This window comes from Musca domestica, unplaced genomic scaffold, assembly GCF_030504385.1.
Source record: "Musca domestica strain aabys unplaced genomic scaffold, Musca_domestica.polishedcontigs.V.1.1 3, whole genome shotgun sequence".
Lineage (NCBI taxonomy): Eukaryota > Metazoa > Arthropoda > Insecta > Diptera > Muscidae > Musca > Musca domestica.
This window is the reverse complement of record NW_026712299.1, coordinates 5,079,856-5,107,777: the sequence shown is the minus strand read 5'-3', so window position 1 is coordinate 5,107,777 and position 27,922 is coordinate 5,079,856. Positions and strand designations below refer to the sequence as shown.

Sequence of the window (27,922 nt, the reverse complement as noted above, 5' to 3'; positions counted from 1 at the left end):
ATACTTGAGAGGGGGGAGTTGATGGTAACAATAATATTTAGATGTATGTGTTTTTATTTATGAATAATGTAATTATGCATATGTAATTTATTATAATACAATGTTTAAATAATAATCGTATATACCTTGAGTAAAAACCAAAAACTAAATATTATAGAATAGAGAAGATGCTATTTAATTAAAATTGAAATTTCATTTTATCTTTTCCTTGACGACGAATGATGATGATGAATTACACTTAAAAATAAATCTTATGAAGTAGGGTTTTTGTTTTACTTTTCTTTAAACTAAATATAAACTATTTCTTTATGAGACAATTGTTAAGATAATAGATACAAATTTTACATCATATATATATTTATAGATAGAAAAATAAAGACCACAAGTTAAAAGAATATTAGAAGTAAAACTCAATATAATATATCCAACGCTTGGTATAGGGGTTTAAAAAGACTTGTAGTCTTTTAAATTATAATAATATTTTTTAAACATTTAACACATTCAGAAATGGTATTTATTTTTCTTTTTTTGTGGAATATATATTTTTTTAAATATAAAACTAGGTTTTTTTTGTTGGTTTGTTTGTAAAACAGATAATAAATTAAGATTAAGGCAGATAGTGAAAATTATATATAGATATACCATAGATAGATAAGAGTGAGTAATTTTTTTATGTTGCTGTGCATCTGTATTGGTCTTAACATTATTTCAATTGAAAAGCCGTTTTAATTGGAAAGAAAGGGAAATAGAAAAAATGAAATAAATAAGTATTAATATTCTATTGTAGTTTAAAGTTTACAATATTTTCGAATTACAAAAATTGCTCATCGTCATTTCTCTGGGAAAAAGGGCAATTAGATTTGTTGGTCATCGCTGATGCAGATCCCATTTGATCAGAATTTTGAAATAAATCTGATTCATAAAAGATGATATAGGTACATAAAATGTCTCATACCAGGGTTATATATAGAAAAAATACCCAAATCTTCTGAACATTTAAATGCTGCAGAATGTTTATTGCATTTCTTGGGATAAGTTGGATTAATTTTCTTCTACATTTCTACTCCGTTTTCTGACTGAAATAATGTCAAAAATTATAGCCATAACAATTCTAACTTGTTTCTGGAACATATTCCCAAAAAAAACCTACATCTGTGCTCACCATACTTGGGATTTTTGCTAAGACCTTTAAATCAAAACAAGATTTGAATACAAATAGAAATCTCTCAAGGAATCAAGAATTGGAGTATTTATCAAATTTCACTGTTGCCCTAAATAAAGCAGAATAAAATGATTTCTTTGTTTTTTTTTTCTTGTAAAAGAAAAGAGCAAGTCCTATACCATCAGAACAGTGAGTACGTCTTGCAAATAGAAATATTGAAATCTAATGAATATAATTCGAAATTTGTAAAGAGACAAAGAGTGTGTGTGTGTTGAGGGAGGATAAGATTTAGAGAAAAACTGTCTTAATTTCTTCAAATTTTCAATGCATCTATGCAACTATTTGATAGGGAGCATGTCTATTGTTTTGTTGCTGCTGCTGTTGTTGTCGCTTTGTCATATTCATTAATTTTCGTCTACGTTCATAGAAACGATTAACAGGATTGATACGGGCTTGTTTTTCAACGGCCATCTCAGAATTCATATCAATATTAGGATTTGTTGTATCATTGCACGATGCAGCAGCAGCAGCAGCGCTGGCAGCGGAAGATGATGAACTATTGTTGCTATTTGTGTTTGGCTTCTTGCCATTAAGCATATCAGTCAATTTTTTTACAGTATATTGTTGAGATGTCAATGATGATGTTGGCTTCAAATCTTGAACCTTGGCAATGATGCTGCGTTTTATGAATTTTAAATTCCTTTCAGAACTTATGGCTGCAGCACTGCTGACAATAATTGTTTTTGCATTATAGGGACAAACAGCCGCAGCAGCAGCGCCGCCGCCACCAATTGTGGACAATGTGCGATTGGTGAATGATTTCTGTTTCAAATTTGACGACAAAACCGATGATGAATTGGACGTTGCCATGGCTGAAGTTTTAAAGTTATTCTCCAATGTATTGGCATTTTGTTTGTTGTTCAAGTTAGAATTGTTGTTCTGACTGGTATGTTGATTCATAAGATTTGTCGAGGTGTTGCTGTTACCAAAATAACCTGGAACTTGTTTGGCCGCAGCAAACCGTCCACCAACAGCTGACGATGTCGTGTTTGTTTGCCCCACCATACCATTCATGACAACTCCGCTGCCGCCGCCGCCACCCAATGCTGCCATCAGACTATTATTATTGGCTTTGCGTGCTGTCAGCAAATGCTTGCGAAACGTGGTGGCCATATCCTGAGGTAGCTTAATGAGACCAAAGCTATTGATGGCCATAGGCCGGGGTATACCCGAATAAAAGAACACATTGTAATAGAAGTCTTCATTGTTGTGATGATGATGGTGGTAACGCAACGAAGATTGGCCCTCGCCGTTGCTTGTTTTGTTAGTTTCACTTTTAATACCGGATGACGAGCTGCTACTGCTTGAGCTGCTGCTCAGAGATTTGACGGTTTCCACTAAACTATAATCGAACTCCAAAAGGTCATCGAAGAGCATTTCACAAGGCTTGGCATTGACCGACGTCGTCGCTGTCGTCGTATAACCATTATTATTTTCTTGTAAAATAATGGTAGTAGCCTGATTTTGTTGCTGTTGCAATTGTTGCTGTTGCTGTTCATAGCTTGTGGCGGCCTGATTTAAAAATTCAGCCAATACTTGTTGTTGATGTTGTTGACTCATATCCGCTACGCCTCCATTGTTTGTTGTGGTTATCGCATAAATCAACTGCTCTTCATCACCCTGACCGCCGGGCATTACATACTGCCGTTCCACAATGTGATGAGTCACTTGCTGGGGATTAACACCCGTTGTCGTTGTCACATCCATGTCGTCCGTCAACGAAGGAACATTGAATAATTGAAATTGTTGTGTCACATCTTCGGGTAGGCTAACAAAATCTCCTGCGGCAGTTTTTACCAGTTCATTATTGGCTTGTTGGCCGGCAACAGCAGCATTGGAACATAATTCTAGAATTTGTTTGGTATCCACCATGGTGGCAGTGCCATTTGTCTCATACATTTGTGGATGTTGATTTTGAGGAACTGTTGTTAGGTTTAGAGTATTTACCATGGAATTTGGTGTACCATAGTTTGTGGGATCCATAGCTTGTTGCTGTTGTTGCTGCTGCTGCTGTTGGTAAAGCAACTGCAATTGCATGGGGTCTATTGTGGTTTGCTGATATTGTCCAGCATCTATAGTCATGGAATTACCCATTGTCCCGTTATCGTATTGGGCATATTGGGATTGATTCGGATGTTGTTGCTGCTGGGGGTATACCGAAAAATCCCCCATGTCTTGGCCTGTGACCACAGTCGCCATCTGTTGCTGATTGTGATCGGTTGCATCGTCATAACGCATCCGTTTTGTCAGCGGCTGTTCCATATAGACAGCCTGGTGAGAGGTTTGTTGCTGCTGCTGTTGTTGCTGTTGCAGCATCATTTGTGTTTGTGTTGTGGTTGCAGAGCCATTCGCATTATTCGCTTCATTCAAAACATTTTCAAAATTAATCTCTGTTTCAGTTTCTGCATTTAGAATTTCATTTATTAGTTTACAATCAAGCATAGATTCCAATACATGATTAAGCATGGCACTATCATCGGAGGAATTATGAACCATTTGACCGTCGTCGGCAGAGGTGTTCATGATTTCCTGCTGCCCGGAAGCAACACCAGTCATTATATTATTACATCCCTCAGCAACACTGCCAGCAGTTGTGGCTTCCAATTTCATGGTCAAGCTATTGGCATCCAAATTTGTTTGGGGCAAGGTGCCACCATTGATTTTGTTATCAGCATGATCAGGCACACCACCGGCAGTGTGAATACCCGCAGAAACTCCAGGGCAATTTGTGATGGATGACACCGCCTGATTCAGTTCACTGATTTGAGCTTCATACTGATTGAGCTGTTGGCCGGGTTGCTGTGGGTTTGGCATTATTGACATGGACTTAGAGGAGACCTCATTTGTTACCGCCGTTTCCATGCCAGCCTCATTGAGGTTAAAGGTTGCCGGACTTTTAACCTGAAAATAAAATACCTAGGTAAGAGAACCACAATGACATTGAGGCACTTGCTTGATATCCTACCTTTTTCTTTTCAAAATGTTGACCATTCATTTTATCCTTGCTGGCACTATCCATGGCCTTGGGAGATAAGGAGGTGGTTGGCGATGCCTCAGATATAATACCCATTACACCCGTGATGGGTGTACCGCTGTCCTGCAGATTGGGTGTCATCATTTTGGGCGTGGGTGGCAAGGAATATGAAGAGTTCGACGAGGATGATGACGAAGAAGAGGACGATGAGGAGGAGGACGACGAAGAGGATGATGAAGAGGAGGACGAGGAAGATGACCCGAAAAGAGCAACATTTCTACTGCTAGTCGACTGTGAAGTATCCAAAACTGTGGGCAATGATGTTGTACCAGTAACCGTGGGCGTGGAGGATTTAGGTAACGAAGTAGGTGTTGATGCCGTGGTATTTGGACTTCCAGCAGCCAATAGCTTGGTTTCGACATTTTCTTTTGGAGATGCGGCAACTGCAGCCGTGGAACTGCTCGAGGAGGAACTCTTTTTGGAGGAGCTCTTTTTGCTGGGTGTCTGTGTTGTTACTGGCGTTGTGGCACGCGACGAAGATGAATGCGAAGCGTCCGCCGCCGCAGACGCCGCTGTTGCGGATGAGGAAGAGCTATGATGTTTGCTTTTACTTCGTGAACGTCCTCCAGAATTACTCCCCGATTTCGAGCCACTTTTCTGCCGTGAACTCGTCGTCGTCGTCGAACTTGTGTGTGAGGAGGTATTATGATTCGTTACAACAGCGGCCGATGACGTTGTCGACATAGAACTGGACGAAGCATTTGAACACGTTGAAATGGTACCCGATAAATCGGAAGGAGAATTTATTTCCGCAGTCCCCGGAATGCCACTATTCGAGTTGCCGCTCTCATTATTACCCTTAATACTATCCTGACTATTGTCGTTGGTGCCAAAACTCGTTTCACTCATTGGAGGGGGCGTGAATTTGGCCGATGTGCTGGCCCAGACCGAGGGATGATGCGTCATGACATGCTGATTAAAGCCCACTTTGGTGTAAATGCCCATGCAGACATTACACACCACAACACCCATTGCAGTTTGTTTGGGTACAATGCCGTAGTAGTGCATATCGGTACCGCTCAGTCTTTGCACTTGACGTAGTTGTTGTTTTCGGGTTTTCCCCGTGGGCGAACTGCCGCCATTATTGGAACATTTGCTGTGAGAATTGCTATCACCTGTGGAGCCTTTGCCTTTAATGTGAATCTTTTCAGCCATTCGAATTTGTTTGATAACTTTTTCAACATCGAATAGCTGAGACCATTTTTGACCTTGATATTTTGCCAATGGATGATTAATCGGACTTGAATGGCCCGAGGTGGAGGTGTTGTGAGTGGTATTGATAGATCCTCCATCTTGATTTTCGACAGATTGCGATGCTTGTTTCGAGTTAGTATTCATATTTAATGCTGATGTTGTATTAGATATAATTGCTGCAAAAATTCGATGAATCGTTGATTTTAAGGGTGTGGGTCGAGAAACAATACCACCATCCACCAATGAAGACAGAGACAAAATCAGGAGGATCAGGAGTTGCGGTGAGTGCTCAACACACAAGGTAAGTGGGTAGTGTTAATGAAGCTCTTGTGTATTGAATATCAATATAGACCCTACAAAACGATACGTATGAAGAGAAACTTGTAAATCATTTGGAGCAAAATTGGGACAAAACTATCACTATATATATTAAATGGATCCCAGAAATATACTTCTTTTTTAACTAGTTATCAATAAATCAGCTGACACATACATGCAAATAAATTTCAAATAAAAAAAATATTTCAAAATTTCTCTTTTGTTCAAGATTTAAATGAGAAAATGTATTATTAACAGTCTTTCAAACACCATCTTGCAACTAATATGACATTTGTAATGTACACCTCAGCGCCATCTTACGTATAAGAATGCAAATTAATAAAGGCATTGGCATCACTTGCAAGTGAGTGTGGCACCACCTGAAAATGAGTTAGGTCGCCGCGTAGCCGGACTCCTAAAGCAACATCAGCTGTTTCGACAGCTGTCACTGGAAATTGTGTATGCTGACAAGCACTCGTGTGGCATCGTGTGCTATCGGGGTTTTCATGCATTCTTTTTCTTCTTTTGCTTGTTTAAGTATTTAAATACTAGTGTTTTTCGCTGACAATGCGCAGTTGTTAACAAGTACTCACTTTTCATCACCTCACACAGGATAGATCTCTGATAGATATTGATTGTGCCCACGTAGGGAAATAACATAAATCATTTTCGTTTTTTTTTTCGCAATTTTGTTGTGTTTGCCTTGGAGTTTATTTTACAATTCTACTTGAGTTTGGTCACATTTTTTCTAGCCGACATTACTTGCTTCTACTACACTAGTCACTAGGCGTTTCTTCCGATTGCTGGCCGAAGAGAATTTTTTTCTTGTTTCGTTCATCTCATTTTTTTTATTCTTTCCCGTACAAACAATGACGACAACCAACCGAGCAATGTTTTTTTTTTGTTCTATGTATGGCTGCAGAAAATGGGATTTTCACAAGTATTAATTGGCTTACCACAAACCAAATGTATTTAAATGGGTAGTTGGGTAGGCTCGGTGTCTTATACTCCCATTGTCGCCTTTGTTTTGTATAGAGAACAGAATGCAATTTCAGTCGCAATTGCCGTAAAACTGAAAATTTGCGATTTTTATTTTGTTTTCTAGCCGTCTGAAATTATTCGTTACATGTGTAGTGGTTACCCGCTAGTGTTGTGGAAAAATAAATAAAAGTAATTGGTAATCTTGGCTTTCTGTGTGTAGGAAAGAGGAAAGTAACCATAGAGTTTGAAGTGTGCCATACACGTTTGTTGCAATATTGTGTGGAGGCGACACGTTAGACCGGCCTTAAGCCAGAAACAGATTCAACGTTTCGTTTGACGCCGGCGTGAAAAATACAAAATTGCTGGCATTTTTAGCTGGAGCATTCTTGTCTTTTCACGTTTAGTATAAATAAATTAAATAAATAATCCAGCTATACAGTTGGTTAAACATGTGTGTTTAGATCAGAACTGCTCAAAACCGCACATGAGTCTAAAAAAGAGATTATTTAACCTTTAAATTCTGAGGTGACATATTTTATAACGTGGTGGTAAATTTTACCCCTCTAAATATTACAGAAAAAAAACTTTGTTAAAAATTTTATTTGATAACAATTTGTTTTTTTTTTTAAAGTAAGCTTGTATATTTTAAATTACAATAAGTAAAAAAAAACATTTTTTTTAATGTAAACAAAATTTTTATTCATTGTAATAGAATAAAGAATTTCAAGAAAATGTGAAGGGAGGGTAAAATTTACCACCAGGAGTTAAAGGTTAAGAGAAAACAAAAATTGTATTTTTTCTTTATATTTTACCCATGGTACAATAAAAAGGTAAGGTAGAGCTATTAGCTGATTACAATTTTTTTCTAAATGTGCCCAACTTCGGCCAATTTTGTGTATGTATTTATTGTGTTGAAAAATGAAAACAAAATATTTTTTAAAACCAATGATTGGAAGACACGTACACCGTTTTGATTATATATTTGAGAGAAAATCCAGGCATTTCATTAATTTTTCGCCCTATTTAACTTATTTTAAAAATGAGGAAAAATATGAAAAAATGAGAACAATTTGTTGTATATAGGGATGTATTTCTGTAGTTTTACGAAGCTATTCTACCTCCTTATCGTACCATGTATTTATCCATTAATTTCAATTGTTTTTAAACTTGATGTTGTTCAAAATTATTAGTAAAGCGAATCTTTACAAAAAATGTATAAATTATATTTTATATTTATTCACATTGGTGACCTTTTGCGAGAAAAATCATGCATCTTCTAATGTAAAATCATGAAAAAAAGTTTTTACGTTTTTCTTGTTATTGTTGGAATGCACGTCTTTACGCAAACATTTCTGGCTTTGGAGTGTACCACAATGCTAATGCTGTACCATGGTAGAAGAATACAGGTAGTCGCATCGGCACAGCTGCTGGGACAATGAACTGTCAAACCAATTTTGGAATTGAACATTTTGAATAAACAATTATTTAAATTCGTTAAAATTGTTGAAAAATGCCTATAATAAGAGCATCCGATTGTGGTCGTAAAATAAAACATATAAAAATCTACTTATTTTTGAAAAAGCATTTTAAATTTTTGACACATCAATGTTCCCAAGCGTTGACACAACTGTGTGTATTCTTCTTTGATTCATTTTTGAGTTATCAACGAAAATTGGTAAAATTAGAATGCTAAAAATTTCGGTCATTAACGAAAATTTACGGCATGTTATCGGCCAAATAAAGTAGTCGCTAAAGCTGTGGTCAGACGATAAGTGTCTTATATATTTAATATCACTTTTATTAGTCATGTATAATTCAGTGTGTATGTCAAAATTCCCATTTTACATATGAATCATGTTTCTTGCTATCAAATACTTGCATATGTTGTGTTATTTTCTTTGATTACAATGCATGAAGAATAAATGTATAAGAATAAAGGTAGACGCGTCGCACAGCTGCTGGGACAATGAACTGTCAAACCAATTTTGGAATTGAAAATGTTGAATGAAAAATTATTTAAATTTGTAAAAATTTTTGAAAAACGCGAAATATAGTAGCCTCCGAATGACGTAGTATAAGAAAACATATAAAAATCTACTTATATTTGAAAAAACATTTACATTTTTTTGACATATCAATGCTCCCAAGCGTTGATGCATCTACCTGTATTCTTCTGCCATGTTACAATGTGATTACATTGTAGCTTATATAAAATTATAATACTTTATGGATGAATGAATGAATGTCCTAACAATCTCCAATTATTAAGTTTGGAAAAACATTTTTAAAATGTTGACATATCAATGTTTCTAAGCATTGATGCAACTACCTGCAGAAATCGGGCACACTTAGAAAAAAATGTATTCAGCTGGTAGTTCTACCTTACCTTTATATTGTACCGTATTTACTTCACTCATATATTTTAAAACTGAAATACCGTCCATGTATCACACGATGTGTGCAACTTCTATCTATGGAAAATTTGACATTACTACGTAAAACCCTGATCTCCTGATCACAGCTTAAGACCTTCCCCAAGGCCCATATATTAGGTCTTGTAAAGGGCGAATTGCCTTAAAAACAGCTGTTTTACTTCTTCGAACTGTCAAAATTTCTTCTGAAGCGAATAATAATTCGCCTTTGTGTATCTTTTTTGTGGCGAATTTGTAAACATCTACGAGAAAAAAAAACAAAGTAAAGCATACGAGCATAGTATTAAAATTAAACAGTAGGCAAGTCGTTTCAATGAACATATTTTGGCAATTTGTCCTCCTTTTTGACCTTGCGTCTTCGTACTTGGGAATGGAGAAAAAATCGCATTTGCAGTCAGGCAGCCAGAATAGAATTAGGTGTGTCTGGTTACCCTAAAAATTTTAACAACTGTTACTTTTAACACAAAAGTTCTGCAAAAGAGAGTTACTCGAGAGAGGAATTCTTTCACTGAGTGTTTGCAAATTCTTCCTGGACAAATTTCTTCTTGCAATTATTTGCTATTATTCTCCTTCCGGAGCACATTTAAAACATATTTATTTTAGTAATCAAATGCCTAATTGTATAGTCTTACGGCTTATTTTAAATTTGTGTGTACTTCATTTCTTTTTTATACCCTCCACCATGGGTAGGAGGGTATATTAACTTTGTCATTCCGTTTGCAACACCTCTAAATATTCGTCGTAGACCCCATAAAGTATATATATTCATAATCAGCATAAAATTCTAAGACGATTTAGCGATGTCCGTCTGTCTGTCTGTCTGTCCGTCTGTCTGTCCGTCTGTCTGTCTGTCTGTCTGTTGAAATCACGATAGAGCCCACATTATTTGACGTAGACCTTTGAAATTTGGCACAAGTGTGTGTATTGTCTCTAGGATGGTTGGTATTGAAAATGAGATATATCAGTCCACGTTCTGGTATAGTCCCCATATAACGGTACCTCCCGATATTCCGTATTTTGATGATTTATGCCACATTTTTTCACGGATTTATCTGAAAATTGGTATTTGTAGGTCATGACGGGTCCCTGAGCGTGTGGCAAAACATTGCCTGTATAGGTCCACTTTTGGTATAGCCCCCATATAACGGTACCTCCCGATATTCGGTATTTTGATGATTTATGCCACATTTTTTCACGGATTTGTCTGAAAATTGGTATTTGTAGGACACAACGGGTCCCTGAGCGTGTGGCAAAACATTGCATGTATAGGTCCACGTTCTGGTATAGTCCCCATATAACGGTACCTCCCGATATTCGGTATTTTGATGATTTATGCCACATTTTTTCACTGATTTGTGTAAAAGTTGGTATTTGTGGGTCATAATGGGTCCTAGTTCGTGTGGCGAAACATTGTAATTATAGGTGCACGTGTTGGTGAAGCCCCTATATAACGGTACCTCCCGATATTCGGCATTTTAATGTTTTTTGAAACATTTCTTCTAATGTTCTTTTACCCTAGGGTGGAGGGTATTAAAAGTTTGGCCCGGCCGAACTTAATGTTTTTTTACTTGTTTTTCCTTCGTTTTTCATAAATCAGCTGAGAATAAAACTCTCAGAAAGAAACTACTAGACAATTACTTCAGGAAAATAACCAGACAGGCCTATTGTATAATGACAGCTTGTCATTTTTTTTTGGCGAATTCCAAATATAAACAAATGTATTTTGACAGAATGGATGAAATCAGCTGGGCTAATCGGACGATCTATTTAATGGGCCTTGACCTTCCCATAGCAAAAGTGCTGTCAACTTCAGTTTATACTTTTCATATTAAATTATAGCTTAAAAATTTGTAAACATTTTTGCATCGACCACAAAACATCTGTTTTTTATGAGCTGTTGTTACTAACAATTCCTACTAAGACTATATAAAATAAGTTAGGTATTACCTCCAACTCAGAATTGCTCTTTTTTCTCGCACTCTTATACTGGACTTTGGCTTATAGAATATTTTTAATATCCTGTGGGAATACCTGCTTAATTCTGGTTTTTACTGAAAAAAATTATCCGTGGTGGAATTAAGAAAGCAAAGTCATGCAATCCATGGTAGAAGAATATAGGTAGATGCATCAACGCTTGGGAACATTGGTATATCAAATTAAGTGCTTTGTCAAAAATTAGTAAATTTTTATATGTTTTCTTATACGACGCAAATCGGAGGTTGTAATAATATGTATTTTTCAACAATTTTTACAAAATTCAATAATTTTTCATTCACGATTTTCAATCGGTTTGACAGTTCATTGTCCCAGCAGCTGTGTCGATGCGTCTACCTGTATTCCTTTACCATGCATGCAATCATATGATTTGTTGCGTTCATCCTCATTGTAAAATTTTTATAATGTGCAATTTAATGCACCGAACGTGCTGAACGCCAGCCAAAAAAGAGAACCGGATACACAGGGCGGCCGGCTAAATTTTAAAAAGTGATGCCAAGTTTCATGTTGTTTATTGTACAACATGAGAGACGTGTGGCAAAAATACAACACTGGGGATAATAGTGGGTAGGTAGAACACCTGATAAAGGTAAATAATAAATGTCAGGGAAATTGTGGGAAAATCTTGGAAAAGAGGGAAAGTTTGGTTGAGCGTCCTTGGTGGCCGTATATAAAGCACAGAGAGGGCGAAAAGCGCCATTATTTCAAAGTGGTGTGGAACAGAAACAGTTCAGTCAATTTTTAAATGTTTTTTTTTTTTGTGAATAAAAAAAAGGAAATACTGAATTGGCAGTTACAATTTGTGTGTTTTATTGTTTTATTTGTGTGGCGTATCTAAACAATTTGTAAGTGTTGATTTGTAAGTGGTGTTATGTCGGATGTGTTGTGTTAAGTTTTTGTGTTCTATTTAGGAATAACGCCGCGCATAAATCCACAATTGGACAACGCCATCCGACTTGGACGAAAAAGAAGCGGGCATCCCCAACAATTATTTTTGTATCGCCAGGTGCGGCACAGGGGTTCCAGGCAACGAAAAGGTTCTGGAAACGGCCAAAAGACCTGGGAAACTGCCAGTGAATAGCCCTTGGAACAGGCAACATTACCAATCCGGGAAGCTAACCAGTAGATCCCACCTAAAAATCTGTAAAAAGAAGATAAAAAGTTGCCTAAGTATGCCGTTGTGAAGGTAATGTAATTCAAAATTTAAGTTACTTACCAAAGAAAAGAAAGAAAGCCAAATCCCGCTAAAAAAAAAGTCATATGAAGTTCCTTTTCCTTTGACGGAAACACCACTGAAATAAAAAAAAAAATATGAAATTCATCAATTAATCCGAATTTGACTAAAAGAAAAAAAGAAGCTATAAAAAATATTTGTTTGTTAGTGTGTAGTTTAGTATATAAGTTAAACGTATTGTTTGTAGTTAGATAAATAGTGCTTAAGATACAAATGTGAGGAAAATTAATGCCCATTAAATCTTATTGTTAGTGAGTGTAGGGTTGCCTCAAAATTTTACAGCTAGAAAATTTCGATTTTTCTGTTTGGGACAAGGATTTGAAATGCCCAAAAGATTTGTCTAAGTGAGCTCCTTTAGGCAGAAATTTAAAGTACTTGTATTGGCCAAAATTGGCGCTTCTAGCAGGGTAATAAAAAAAGGTAATCTGAGTATTGACTCACAATTTTTGTTTTTCGTTCGGGTATTAATAATCCAGTTTTTTTTTTATGTGTTCGTGTTGAAATTAGTTTTAAGAGAACGATAATGATTCTAATAAATAAGCTTAATGTCTAATTGTCTAAAGAAATAATATGTTGTGCTAAATTTTGTTTGTGAGAGAGGAGGTTAGGCGTTGTAAGTGAGTGTGTGTGGCTTTTTGGGGCCCTTTTTAATTTTTTTTTGAGTTTATTTGGACTAAAGGGTCAAGGATGGGTGGGCATAGTGGGGGAGCAATAATATCAAGCTCCTGTGTCATAGGAGTATGTTGTGTATGTTTGTTTTCAGTTTTTCTGTGTTTGTGTTTATTCCAGTACAAATCTTTAAGTGTTCATTCCCTAGGGTTGATGGTGGCAGGGTTGAGAACCCCCTGGATTAACCGCTCCCTCCTGAGCTAGTGCGGAACCCCACCATAACGCCGAGTAGGCCGAATGTAACAGATTACAAGTTTTTTCAAAATTATTAATTTGACATCATTTTATTGTCAAAATTTATGCTTACAAATCCATTGTATACACACAAATCAGAGATGGGAACCTATTGTTTATGCATTGACATTTGACAAGGCAAGTTACTGAAAATGTAGAGATGGGTATGCTTATTTGTTATTTACCTTCTTAATTATACAATGAATTTTAACATTTAAATTGAAAATTGCAATCTTCTGCCCAAATTTATCATGTTTTACGGCTGTTTTGTATTTGTTTATATTTAACAAAAGTCTGTAGCTAATCAGCATTTTGCCTCAAAAAATCCAATTGGGCAAAATGCACTGCCAAACCAGTTAACATTTCTCTTAACTTTTTTAATTTAAAAGAAATTTCTTTAAATAAAAGAGAAGAAATGCACACGAATATCACTCAACCATCATCATCATCTATAAAAGCTACCCATGGACTACAATGTGCTTCAGTCTATACGCGTGCCTCAAATAGAGCATTTGCTGCTCAACGATTCGAACAATAAACTTAAACGGAACAACGGTCGTAACGGTAAAAGTGTGTGTAATTCTGTGGTCCAAGTGCATATTCGTTTTGGAAAAGCCTCCCAACCTCTTCTATCAAATAAGAAAGTTAACAACAACAATAAAAACAGTTGTGTTGGGCTTAAGTGAATAATTAATGGGAAAATAAAACCACAACAACAACAATGTCGCTCAGTTTGAAAAATCCTGAAAATCTGGATACGACGACAGTCAAGGTCGGTTGTCTTTATTTTGGTCTGTTTTCCGGTGGCCACCAAAACGGTCATTATGATGAACATCGTCGTCGTCGTAATGTTGTTTGTAAAAGTTTCACGAGCCCGGTATTGCCGCCAACCGCCGTAATTAGACAACGACCACATCGGGGGCACAAAAGTTGTTGGTTCAGTTCAATTGCTATTGAACTGTTTCTGGTCGTATTAATTGTGATGATGATTGTAAGCGGAATAGGTAATTTCTTCAAGACACTCACTTGCTTGTACGATTATGTGATTATGGTATCCTCTATAGATGTGTTTGCGTACGTGTTTGTGTGTGTGGAGTACGATGTGTCCGGGCCATGGTTTATTTGATTTATTTGTGGATTTAAATGAGTTAATTGGAATGCATCATAGGTGGTTGATATGATTTAACTTTATTTCCTTGGCACACGTTTGTGGCATTTCTGTTGTTGTTGTTGTATGTATGTCCATATGTGTGATTGTTTTTTTTTTTTTTTTTTGGCTAATCATGGGTATACAATTTAAATGAAACGAAATAAAATAAGGTCATGTTTGTATCAAAAACCTTTTACGCGGCAAAATTCACTATCATAATTTGGCGTTAAATGTCAAAGGGCTTTGCCAGATAAATTTCTTATCAATGCAACACTTCTTCGTCCTATTTGGGAACCCGGAGAATTTGTTTTTGTGCAAAAAAAATTAATAATAAAAAACATTTTAATTGTGGAATCAACAAGTCTATTTGTTTTGTTTTTTGCAGAACAAAGTCGCAAAAACAGAAATTCTCATCGTAGAAGAATATAGGTAGATGCATCAATGCTTGGAAACATTGATATGTCAAAAATTTTCAAATGTTTTGAAAAAAATTAGTAAAATTTTATATGTTTCCTTACACGACACAAACTGGGCGTTGTTATCATATGCATTTTTCAGCAAATTTTACAAATTTCAATAATTTTTCATGCACAATTGGTCAATTACAATATTGGTTGGACAGTTCATTGTCCCAGCAGCTGTGTCGATGCGACTATTTGTATTCTTCTACCATGGAAATTCTTCTTAATTATTATTTAATTTTGTTTTGTTTGGGCAAGTCAGCTGATTTTTTGTAAGCGACTTTAACTGTTTACTTTTCATAGTTTCCTTGCAAAAAAAAAAAAAAAAAAAATAATAATAATAATAAGACTACCTTATAGCGCGTTTAGATACGATTTTTTATCCGGATTAACCCATATTACCAGGATTTATTGCTTATTTCGGATTATTTTAACCAGATTTACCATACAAATATTAATCTGCATAACGTTTAGATACCAAACGCGCTATAAAAACTTTACTACAATAACCGATTTTCCTGTTATGAAATTCCAAAACTAGTAGATTTATGTAGGTTCTGGGACAGATCATATGTATGAGTAAACAAATATCAGCTGAGAGGCATTTATATCCTACCAAGCATAGTACAATTTTTTTCTAAGTGTGCCCGACTTCTGCAAATTTTGTGTTTGTATTTATTGTCTTGAAAAATAAAAACAGAATATTTTCAAAATTGCTGATTGGAAGACGCGTACAGTACGAGATGCGCATTAAAGCTATTCGCCAGTTATGCCATGGAATTGAAAGATAGAACTGTTTAGATCACATTTTTGATAGAAAATCCCGGCATTTCATTCATTTTGCGCGCTATTTAACCCATTTTAAAAATGCGGAAAAATATGAAAAAAAAAATGAATACAACTTGTTGCATATAATTTTGAATGAAGCGGGCATAGCCACAGGGCTGTATTTACCTTCTCTCTCTTTATTAAAAATAGTTAATATTTACAATTCATCTTAGTTTCTATAAATCATTGCACAGATGTGGCAAGGCCTTATATCTAAAGCATTATATAATAAAAAATTTAAATAATTCAGTTACATAGTAATAAATCATAAAGTGTCTGAAGGAAAACTATAAGCAAAAACCTTCTATACAAAAATAATATCTACACAAATACATGTAATTTTAGTTATCTAGGTAAATACCTAAAATCAGAGGATTTTCAGAAAATAAGCAATTGGCTTTGAATCTACTAATATGTTGCTCAATGCAACATAGAACCGTATTTACACTACTTATAGAGTAAAGCCAATCCGTCGGGAAATCCCAAGGTAGTTTTAATGCCATCTTAAGAATTTTATTCTGTGCAATTTGCAATCGTTTAATATGTGACTTTGCACAATGTCCCCATATTGGGCAACCATAGAGGATGATGGATTGAAAAATTACCTTAAAGATTAAGATTTTATTATCATTACTTAGCAATGAATTCCTATTAATTAATGGATAGAGAATTTGTTTGTACATATTAACCCTATTTAAAACATGATCTATATGATATTTAAAAGTTAGTTTTTTATCGAGCCAAATGCCAAGATATTTTACATTGTCTAACCATGTTATATTGTCGTTTCCTAAAACAAGGTTATTGTTGGGTACGAAACAAGATTTTCTTCTTTTTGTGAAAAATATTGACTGTGTTTTGGTATAATTCAATTTAATTCTCCATTTTAAGTAATAGTCACATAATATATCAATTGAATGTTGCACATTGCTTAATATATTATGACTTAGTAGACCGGTATAATAGATTCCAATATCATCGGCATATAAAGCGAATTTACATGGACTAAGAGACGGCATATCTGAACAGTATAAATTGTATAGAATTGGTCCCAAAACGGATCCCTGCGGTACTCCAGCATGAATAGGCATTAAGTCTGAAAAAGAATTGTTAACTGAAACACAAAAATGTCGACCGCTTAGGAATTGTTCAATAATTTTTATGAGGTAAGATGGAAAATGAAAAATCATAAGTTTATAGACTAAGCCTCGATGCCATACTGTATCGAACGCTTTCTCTATGTCGAATAAAACTAAAGCTGTAGACAGCCCACCATTTAAGCCAATACGAATGTCATTGCATAAACGTTTCACTTGATGTATTGTAGAGTGCCCGTCTCTGAAACCAAATTGTTCATTAGGGAGAATTTTATTTTCATGGACAAATTCTGAAATCTTTTTTTTAATAATCTTCTCCAATATTTTTCCAAGTGTGCTTAGTAGGCTAATAGGTCTATAATTTTCAGGTTTATTATTAGGTTTACCTGGTTTAGCAATTGGGATGACTTTTGCAGTTTTCCAAGTAATTGGAAAATATTGAAATCTAAGGCATGCGTTAAATATATTACTTAGATATGCTAATGCGTTCCCGGTTAAATGTTTTAGCATTTCATTATTGACTTCGTCCAAACCACAAGCTTTTCTTTTTTGAAGGTTACGTATAATGTATTCAACTTCACTAGTTGTAATAAATTCGGAACTAGGAGTAACAATATCCATATTTCCTAACATTTCAACAGTTTCATTTACATTCTCAATGTGTTGTGGTATACCAATATTGTCAGATATTGTGTGATTTTCACTAAACGTCTTAGCAAAAGCATTGGCTTTGTCAATATCTGTTATTAAGACTTGGTCTCCAGAAATTAAACTATGACAACAACGAGACTTCTTCCTTAACATTTTGGATACATTCCAAAACGGCTTCGAACCTTTATCCAAATGTTGCAACATTTTATTCCATTCTAAATTTCTATATTTGTGTATTTCATTACGGATAATCAAACTATACTTAGTCATTGCATTGTGATCAACAATTTGGCGATACCGAATCCAGTCTCTGCGAAACTTATTTTTTATTTTTATAAGGTTAAGAATATAATTAGGAAGTTTACAGTACTTGGTTTTGAGAGAAAAAAGAGGAACAGATCGTCTAACTGCCTCTAACAATGTGCTTGTGAAGAAGTCAACGTGATCATCGATGTCTGCAGGTATATCAAACTGTATGTTAGTGTGTTGAAACTTCAAATTAACAAACTGCTTATATGCACTCCAATCGGCAGAAGAAAAATTGAACTTGTAAGTGCATGACCGGGAGGGATTACCAGAAAGTTTAAATTGAACGGGAAGGTGATCGGATGAGAGATCATTAATGACGTGAGGATTTGTTAAAAGAAGAGGAATGTTAGTTAGAATTAAATCTAGAGTTGATGGATTACACGTTGAGGAAGCAGGGATATAGGTTGGACAATTCGGAAATAAAATGGTAAAAGGGTAAAGTGGATTTAAATCATTAAGAATATTACCCCAGGTATTTGAACGAAGGCAATTCCAATTACGGTGTCTAGAATTCAAATCGCCACAGAAAATATAATTACCATCGGTGTTTAAGATTTTACGTAAATCGGATTTAAATAAGCTGCGGAGTGTACTACTATTCACACCTCCAGGAAAGTATATGCTATACAACTTAATCGATTGCGAATCATTTAGCTTTAATTCTATTCCTGTGTTTTCAATTATTTGGGTTGGTATACTTTGGACAATTTTAAACTCAATATTATTTTTAATGATTATGGCCACACCTCCGCCAGTTTGCCCAACTCTGTCTTTTCTAACATATTTGTAGTTGGGAATATTGAAACCGTCACTCTCATTCAACCAAGTCTCTGATAAACAACAAATATCAACATGGTTAGAAACTATAAAATGTGTTAATTCAACGATTTTGTTTCGGATACTTCTAGAGTTCCAAAATATTATATTTAAGTTAGAATAATTCATTTATGACTATTATTGTAAACAAATTTAAAGGCTAGTTCAGCTACTACATTAAATTGTTGTTCTCTGGTAGTGCAGGAACCAAGTTTGGAGATCATTTCAGATGTCAATTGCAAAAATTCTTGCTCAGAGAATAGAGTACTGCCAGCCGCAACGGGAAATTGATTATGTGAAGAGGCATCACTGTTGTTGACATGTTTCCAGTTGTTTACAACAACAGGTTTATTAGCAGACTTGCATAGTGGAGGAAAGTTCTCATTGTTAGTGTTGAACTCGATGCTCTTTCTCTTACTGTGGTGAGTTTTTAAAGTTAGTTTCTGTTTCATTTCTAGGTACATAATTCTGTTTGGGCATGAAGCATCAGTGGACTTATGATTTTTACCGCAATTGGCACACTTGATTTTATTTGGTGTTTGACACTCAGAAGTGAGGTGATTTCCAGCACAGTTCGAACATAGAATGGCAACATGACAACCTTTCTCTCCATGTCCATGCATTTGACATTTTCGACATTGAACCGTTTTGTTTTTAATACGCCTTTGGTAGTCCCATGTAATAATAATTTTGAAAAGAGATCGAATATTTTTTCTCAATTCATGTAGTTTCACACTGCCTCTTTCAAGGTGGACAATGTAAAGAGTATCAACATATTTTTCATAAGTACGTTTCACTTCTTTAACGTCAATGCACTTTAGTCCGAGAGAGATTAACTCATTTTTAACTTCTGTGCTTGTTTTATTATCTAGTCTGTGAATGACAACTTTAAATGGTTTGTTGTTTTTGTGATCATGTGTGAAGTATTGATAGTTTTTTTCCTGCAAAACCGCAATCACTTTGTTATATGTTGTTATTGTGTTACACAAAATTTTTAAACCAATTGATATTTTTTTAACTAAGAAATCATCAATCTTTCTATCATTAAGCAAGTTGATTATAATATCACTGTTTTTAGTTAAAACTTTAATGGGTGAAATTTTATTATTTTGGCCGCTTTGGGGCTGTTCACTGTCCATGTCAGTTATTGAATTGTCATCATCATTGTCTAAGAGTTGTAAGGGAGTCCACCGGTTTCGTCTGGTCCCAGTTTTAGGAATTTTAGATGAAGACATGCCGACTTCATCATCCAAGCAATGGGACAGATTTCGTTTTGGAATTTTTTTTATTAACGAGTAAGCAACTTCTAGAGAGCGATAGTTAGTTTGCACGTCTGACAATTGCGAAAGCCTAAGCAAGACTGAGGGCTGTATTTATGTAGTTTTACGAAGCTGTCTTACCTCCTTATTGTACCATGCTCCCATGGTACAATGATATCAAGGTAGGGCTATGATACCATATGATTTTAATTTTTTTATTTTCTTGGCCTAATATGTCATCTTTATTTGTTTATGTATGTGTTTTCTTTTCAATAACAAAAAAATTGTTCAGAAAACATTCAAATTCTGGTGTTTTAAAATGTTCATTTCAATGCATGCATAGACAAAATCTAGAGTTTTTGTAGCGAAATAATCCTTTAGAGATATATAGTACATGATTTTGAAATGAAGTGTTGACCTTTCATTCAGTTATCGCAGTTTTCAATTATTTATTCAAAATAAATGGAACAAGTTGTTTGATTTTACGAGATGCGCATTAAAAGCTACGAGATGCGCATTAAAGCTATTCGCCAGTTATGCCATGGAATTGAAAGATAGAACTGTTTAGATCACATTTTTGATAGAAAATCCCGGCATTTCATTCATTTTGCGCGCTATTTAACCCATTTTAAAAATGCGGAAAAATATGAAAAAAAAAATGAATACAACTTGTTGCATATAATTTTGAATGATGCGGGCATAGCCACAGGGCTGTATTTATGTAGTTTTACGAAGCTGTCTTACCTCCTTATTGTACCATGCTCCCATGGTACAATGATATCAAGGTAGGGCTATGATACCATATGATTTTAATTTTTTTATTTTCTTGGCCTAATATGTCATCTTTATTTGTTTATGTATGTGTTTTCTTTTCAATAACAAAAAAATTGTTCAGAAAACATTCAAATTCTGGTGTTTTAAAATGTTCATTTCAATGCATGCATAGACAAAATCTAGAGTTTTTGTAGCGAAATAATCCTTTAGAGATATATAGTACATGATTTTGAAATGAAGTGTTGACCTTTCATTCAGTTATCGCAGTTTTCAATTATTTATTCAAAATAAATGGAACAAGTTGTTTGATTTTATATTGTTTTGATACTAATTCTGACATTACAAGCCAGACAGGTAGACCTCTATACTTGCAATTTTTTCAAAGTTGACCTACCTTCTCTTCATTGTACCATGCATGCTCCCAAGTATGGTAGAAAAATACAGGTACATGTCGTAGCTTCCAAACCAACTTTGGAATTAACATTTTTTAATGAAATGAAAAATTATTCAAAATTGTAAAAATTGTTAAAAAATGCAAATCATAACAACTACCGATTGGTATCGTATGATGTCAAAAAAAATTACAAAATTAGTAGTAGTAGGTTCTGGAACAGAGTATTTGTATGCGTAAACAAACATCACTGAGCAGCATTTATATCATCCTAAAGGCTGTATGATTTTTACACATGTAGTGTCAACATTTCCATATGCATCGTGTGTATGTACTTTTTCGATCCAGCGAGCCCTTTTTTCGTAGAAAAAATATAATTTAATTGAGAGTGATGTTTTTTGTGAAAATATACGCAGTTATCTATAAAGTACCATATTTTTTTTAGAAAATACAATATAATAACATTGTAATCAAAAGAAATAAAAATGACATATAAAGTGTGTGATAGCAAGAATTATGAGTCATATGTATAAAATGACAATTTTGACATACACACGGGAATACACATGGATAATAAAAGTTACAACACATATGTAAAAGCTGATACCAGCTTAAGGGTGAACCAACTGGATATATAAAACCAAGTTCTGTACTTAATCCTCAGGATTTCCTGATAGAAAATTTGATATTTTCTTTTACTTTCCCTAGTACGGCACAACCCAATTTGTGGGTATTGATCACACTAATCTCCTTTTTAATTGTTCAACCCGAAATCAACTGAAATCTTTTTTTAATTACACACATCATTTGAAGCTGGCATGTTGTCACTGGAAGCATTCATTGTATGCAGCACAGCATTCAGGCAACTAGTTTGAATCCATTGTTGCACAGACCATAAAGAAATCTGTCGATGGTAATTTCTGTTACTTCATTCAACATTTCTGTTGTTGGTTTTCTTCATCTCTTTGTCTAGAGCGGTATTGAGTAAATAAAATGACGTAAAAGTTTTGTTGTTTGACTTGTTTATTGCATGTTCGGACTGGTTTACAATGGATAGGAAAATATGATATACTCTCCACAGAAAGCCAAGAAGATTTCCATTAATCTACGAGTGTATTTTCTTGATCTTTTCGCCTCTTTCTATCAACTTCCAAGGACAATAAACATAACTGCTTCAAATGTTCGGGAAAACACCACAAAAGAACCGAAGAACATTGTCCCAAGAATTATTTCGACAATAAGGCTGGAAATACATAAAGAGCATATTTGTCTGGCTTAAGTCATCGGCTGGCTTCTTCGTAAATGAACAAAGGAGTTTTAGGTTGACCTAGTTCGATTTTAGCCCTAGGCTCCTTTGTTCATTTCCGAAGAAGTCAGCCGATGACTTAAGCCAGCCAAATAAGCGCTTTATGTATTCCCACCTTAAGTTGTTGTCAAAGGTAAAAAAATTTTAACATATGATTATAAGCATGGTACAATAAAGAGGTAGAACAGCTTCGTAAAACTACAGAAATACAACCCTTAGGCTATGCCCGCTTCCTGTCAGACTCATTCAATATTATATACAACAAGTTGTTTTCATTTTTTTTTTATATTTTCCCTCATATTTAAAATTAACTAATGAAAATGAATGAAATGCCTGTTTTTTCTCTCAAAAGTTTCATCCAACTATTCAATCTTTCAATTTCATGGCTAAACGGTTAAAAGTTTTAATGTGCGAGCCCCAATGTACGTGTCTTCCAATCGTTAGTTTTGAAAATATTTTGTTTTCATTTTTCAAAATGATAAATACATACACAAAATTGACAGAAATCGGGCACACTTAGAAAAAAATTGTAATCAGCTGGTAGCTTTACCTTACCTTTTTATTGTACCATGATTACAAGTATACCATGGTAGAAGAATTCAGGTAGATGCATCAACGTTTGGGAAAATTGATGTGTCAAAATTTTTAAAATGTTTTGTCAAAAATAAGTAAATTTTTCTAGGTTTTCTTATGCGACGCAAATCGGAGGTTGTTATAATATGCATTTTCAATTTTGAAGTCTTCACATGGTATATTTTGTGACATATCATAAAGGGATACCAGAGCCGCCCCTGGAATCCTGCCGCCATTTCCCCTCATGATTTGGCATTAATATGCAAAGCTGCTTATGTACCCTCACCTTAACATATGATACATATTTTAAAATTTCATTGATAACATCCAACTCTCTAAATTTGTAATAAAGATTTCCTCCTTCAAGTTGTACGCACAACTTGTGTTTTGTGACAAACATATGAACATGGTTATACTTTGGAATCATGGTAGAAGAATATAGGTAGACTCATCGACGCAGCTGCTGGGACAATGAACTGTCAAACCAATTTTGGAATTGAAAATGTTGAATGAAAAATTATTTAAATTTGTAAAACTTGTTAGAAAACGCGTATTATAATAACCTCCGAATGACGTCGTATAAGAAAACATATAAAAATCTACTTATATTTGAAAAGAAATTTAAAAATTTTTGACATATCAATGCTCCCAAGCGTTGATGCATCTACCTGTATTTTTCTACCATGTTTGGAATCTATATTGCATAAAAACGAACCGTAAAAATAGAATAAAGAAAATGTGAATCCTACAATAAGTAAAATTATCATTTTACTTTTACCGATAAAGTGGCCCGAATGGATGTTTTTAGTGTATTTATTGCAATAGACACATACTTATGTAAAACAAAACAGAATTGTTCATTATAAATGCGAAAAATCCAGACGTCTTAATTTTTTAATTTTACAAAAAATATGCGTAATAGTTTCGGAATTCATTTTAAAATATTTTGAAAATGACAGAGAGTTCCAAAACAAAAAAGGGTTGCCATTACCAATTTGTTCTATTACTCATAATATATTTTTGGTGGCGAGTTTTCGCAAGTGTTATATTTCACTTTTGACAAAATAAAAATATTTATTTTGTATTTCAAATTCAAACATTTTGTTTTGATAGCAAAAGTACGGTACGGGCCCAATAAATAAATGAAATTTGTGCGCCTGAGCATATGCTTTAAAATGCTTATACGTAGTGAAATTTATTTAAATAATTATTTCCCGTTATATTCGGATCTGTTCCTAACATGGCAGAAGAATACAGGTAGATGCATCAACGCTTGGGAGCATTGATATGTCAAAAAAATTTAAATGTTTTTTCAAATATAAGTAGATTTTTATATATTTTCTTATACTACGTCATTCGGAGGCTTTTATAATTCGCGTTTTTCAACAATTTTTACACATTTAAATAGTTTTTCATTCAACATTTTCAATTCCAAAATGGGTTTGACAGTTCATTGTCCCAGCAGCTGTGTCGACGCGCCTACCTATATTTTTCTACCATGGTTCCTACCATAAACTTAAATAGTTTGGTATCGTTTTTTCAAATAAATTTGAAAAAAAAAAACGTTTTTTTCTCTTCCAGATGCACGAAATGCAACGCAAAGAAGTCTTGAATATAAAGTCGAATGCTTGGAGGATATAGTGCGATTTTATCGAGATCCCAATCGGCCTGTACACAAAATCTGGACTAGCTCAGAGTGTTCAAAATATTATTTGTGTTTGGAGGGAGAAGTATTCAATTTTAAATGTTCCGAGGGATTGTTGTTCGATGTGGTTAGGCAAATATGTGATTTCAAACAAAATGTGGATAATTGTGATATAACAGCGGGTGAGTCTTCAAATGACTTAACACTTTATGATAACAATTTATGTGAGAATGAATTTCATAGAAACACCCGTGCCAAAACCTCTGCTTGACGAAGCCGATTGCCAAGATAATCAATGGGCCTGCGGTGATGGCACTTGCCTACCCTCGGAATATTTCTGTGATGGCTCTGTCGACTGTCCCGATGAATCCGATGAGGGTTGGTGTGATGCTGATAATGATCCAAATGCTGCAGAATCATGTGATCCGAAAAATTGCCACTTGCCCGATTGTCATTGTTCGAAAGATGGTACAATAATTCCGGGTCGCCTTGAGGCACATATGGTGCCACAAATGATATTGTTGACATTCGATGATGCGGTAAATTTTGAAAATTGGGATTTGTTTTCAAAGGTGCTGTTTAAAGGTCAACGACGCAATCCCAATGGCTGTCCAATCAGGGCCACCTTCTTTGTATCACATCCATTTACCAACTATCAGTATATACAGAAGTTGTGGAATGATGGTCATGAAATTGCCGTTCATTCAGTAACGTATGTATTGAAGAGAGAATGCCAATTATGCAAGAATTTCTTTTAAAATTTTATCATTTTCAATAGGCATCGTGGTCCCGAAATGTTTTGGTCCCACAATGCAACCATTGAAGACTGGTTCGATGAGATGGTGGGCCAGGCGAACATATTGAATCGTTTTGCCAGTGTTCGCATGGAAGAGATTCGTGGCATGAGAGTACCCTTTCTGCGTGTTGGATGGAATCGACAATTCTTAATGATGAAAGAATTTGGTTTTGTCTATGACTCTTCAATGGTGGCTCCATTTTCTAATCCACCCTTATGGCCGTATACAATGGATTATAAAATGCCACACAATTGTATTGGTAACAAACAGAATTGTCCGTCACGTAGTTATCCAGGCATATGGGAAATGGTCATCAATCAATTGGAAGTTGGTGAATACACATGTACAATGGTGGACAGCTGTCCACCTCATTTGTCGGGTGATGATATCTATCGCATGCTGACACATAATTTCAAACGACATTATCTTTCAAATCGTGCACCTTTGGGTTTATACTTCCATGCCAATTGGTTTAAGAAAACTGAATATTTAAATGCATTTATGGTAAGTTCAAAATTGAAAGAGACACCAAATCAATTAGCATAAAATCGAAATAGATTTTCGGTCACATTTGTTTGGGAGGTTTTAAAAATTAAAAACTAGTTGGGGGACATAATAGGATCATTTACATCCTTCGCCAAGCAATTTCTAAACCCATTTTCCCTCTTTACAGAAATTCTTAGATGATTTACAAAAACTACCCGATGTTTATTTCGTTACCAATCAACAAGCCATACAATGGATGCGTACGCCAACATCCAGCAATATGCTACATCAATTCGAGCCATGGTCATGCAAACCAAAACACTTGGAACCAAGTGAAAAAGTATGCAATCTACCCAACATGTGTAAACTGAGAAGTAGGGTATTGCAACAGGATCGTTATCTATACACATGTAAAGAGTGTCCACCACAATATCCGTGGATACGCAATGAATTTGGTTTAGATTAAATATTTATGCCTACACGTAAAATATTAAAATACATCTAACTTAACCATAGTTTTGTAAGGCCATTAAATATCGTTAAAAATAATTATTTATTAACATCTTATTCCATATCTTTTTGTTAAATAAAAAAAACTTATTTAAAATCCAAAATACATTATTTGCCTGAATTAATAGTAAAACACAATTATTGTGTTATAAATGGATTTGGTATAGCCTCAACACCATCCTGCGGACATATCAACACCAAGGCTGTGCCACGACAAACAACAAGTCCCAGATTTCTTGTTTCTTCCGAAGGCTTGAACGGTTCATCGGGATCTCGCAGGTATTCGATTGTGTTGTCCAGCACAAGATTAAGTAAAGCATCATAACCTTTTAAAATGCCAGATGCTTCGCGTCCACCGGCAAATTTGACTCGTATTTGTTTTTCCAAATATTTGGACAAATCTAAAATTGATTCTTTGCGGCGTTTCTCTTTGCCATCATTACCCTAGGAAAAAATTAGATTAACATTGGATTTATCCAGGGAAAACAATTCAGGTGACTTACCTTATTCTTATCTGCCATTATTGCTTGAGTTTTTGTCTTATATTAGTTTATATATTTAGTTTATATATTTAAAAGAAACTTGCGTGCCAAAAACGTTTTGTTTGGTGTTGTCAAGGTAGATCTAACAGGTAACCGCATCGGCGAATTGCTACAACAAAGCAACTTTTGTGGTCCCCTCAAATGTCAAAATTGGCATCTAAGGCGAAAAACATAGATTCGCCATGACATTTAAAGGTTGCGGCAAATTTGTTTCAACCAATCAGAAACGAGGTGTTTGTTTACATTTTATTTTGTGTGTATTAATTAATTGTAGCATTGCCATAATTTTTAAACCAAGAAACTTATAATGACTATATTTTACTGGTTGAAACCGAATGTTTTCTGGAACTGCAAATGACAAGAGTCGAATTCTTGCACTACTTCCCGTGATGTGCTATGGGAATCTTAGATGTTGAGGCTAACTTAATTCTTAAAGCTGCACTCCATTCTAACCTCCTTCCTTCATTTTCTTTTAATTTTTTTACTGGTTTCACTCTTAACTTGCTATTATTTGAAATATTATAAAAATGCACTTTTAGGGAAGACAACATAAGGTGTGTCTGGTTACTTTTCCAGCAGGAATTTTCTTTCTGAGAGAAAAGGTAGTTTTATTCTCTTTTGCAAGGAAAATGCGAAAAGTAAACAGTCGGTATTCCTGCAGAAGCTTGCAACTAATCAGCTGAATTTTCAAAACAAACCAATTTGTCCCCCATAAGGAGAATTAAAACAAAGGAAGCAGTACTAATTCTACAAGTTTTTTAAATAAAAATGTTGGAAATAGTCTTTTATTTCCTTATTACATATTAATATTTACGTTTTCCACATTTTTTAAAGTTGTTCTCCAAAAACAATTAGTCTTTAAAATTCCAAAAAAATATTTTCAAATTAAAAGCACAAAAATAAATAAACAAACCATAGAAAACATCTGATTGAATGTCGATAAATGAGAAGAATAAGAGTTGCAAGTGATTGCAAGAAGAAATTTGTCCAGCAAGAATTTGAAACTCTCACTGA

The 27,922-nt window shown here is 34.7% G+C and overlaps 3 protein-coding genes and 2 long non-coding RNA genes across 7 annotated transcripts; 2 read left to right on the top strand and 3 right to left on the bottom strand.

The window, feature by feature from the left end:
* Nucleotides 1-263: 263 nt before the first annotated feature.
* On the bottom strand, nucleotides 264-7,062 carry LOC101897325 (serine-rich adhesin for platelets). Of its 3 annotated transcripts, none has more exons than XM_005176262.4 (3): nucleotides 6,362-7,062; nucleotides 4,188-5,803; nucleotides 264-4,123 (listed from the first exon to the last, which is right to left on the bottom strand). In XM_005176262.4, the coding sequence occupies exons 2-3, from the start codon at nucleotides 5,592-5,594 to the stop codon at nucleotides 1,493-1,495; spliced, it is 4,038 nt and encodes a 1,345-aa protein (XP_005176319.2). In that variant the 5' UTR covers nucleotides 5,595-5,803; nucleotides 6,362-7,062; the 3' UTR covers nucleotides 264-1,492. The 3 variants fall into 3 exon arrangements, with proteins under 3 accessions (XP_005176319.2, XP_005176320.2, XP_058980516.1); XM_005176263.4 differs by having other exon boundaries at nucleotides 6,725-7,062; XM_059124533.1 differs by lacking the exon at nucleotides 6,362-7,062 and adding an exon at nucleotides 6,090-6,340.
* Nucleotides 7,063-11,656: 4,594 nt separating this feature from the next.
* Nucleotides 11,657-12,318, top strand: LOC131803445 (uncharacterized). Its single transcript, XR_009342579.1, has 2 exons — nucleotides 11,657-12,021; nucleotides 12,088-12,318. It is a non-coding gene; the product is annotated as an uncharacterized LOC131803445 (long non-coding RNA).
* LOC131803444 (uncharacterized) lies at nucleotides 11,963-13,323 on the bottom strand. Its single transcript, XR_009342578.1, has 2 exons — nucleotides 12,393-13,323; nucleotides 11,963-12,317 (listed from the first exon to the last, which is right to left on the bottom strand). It is a non-coding gene; the product is annotated as an uncharacterized LOC131803444 (long non-coding RNA).
* Nucleotides 13,324-13,810: 487 nt separating this feature from the next.
* Nucleotides 13,811-26,470, top strand: LOC101899955 (chitin deacetylase 1). Its single transcript, XM_011297515.3, has 5 exons — nucleotides 13,811-14,317; nucleotides 24,510-24,755; nucleotides 24,817-25,285; nucleotides 25,352-25,874; nucleotides 26,044-26,470. The coding sequence occupies exons 1-5, from the start codon at nucleotides 14,035-14,037 to the stop codon at nucleotides 26,320-26,322; spliced, it is 1,800 nt and encodes a 599-aa protein (XP_011295817.2). The 5' UTR covers nucleotides 13,811-14,034; the 3' UTR covers nucleotides 26,323-26,470.
* LOC101897725 (U6 snRNA-associated Sm-like protein LSm7) lies at nucleotides 26,391-27,004 on the bottom strand. The gene is made up of 2 exons (XM_005176265.4): nucleotides 26,870-27,004; nucleotides 26,391-26,810 (listed from the first exon to the last, which is right to left on the bottom strand). Exons 1-2 carry the CDS (start codon nucleotides 26,885-26,887, stop codon nucleotides 26,505-26,507), a joined length of 324 nt encoding a protein of 107 aa, XP_005176322.1. The 5' UTR covers nucleotides 26,888-27,004; the 3' UTR covers nucleotides 26,391-26,504.
* Between the last annotated feature and the right edge of the window lie 918 nt (nucleotides 27,005-27,922).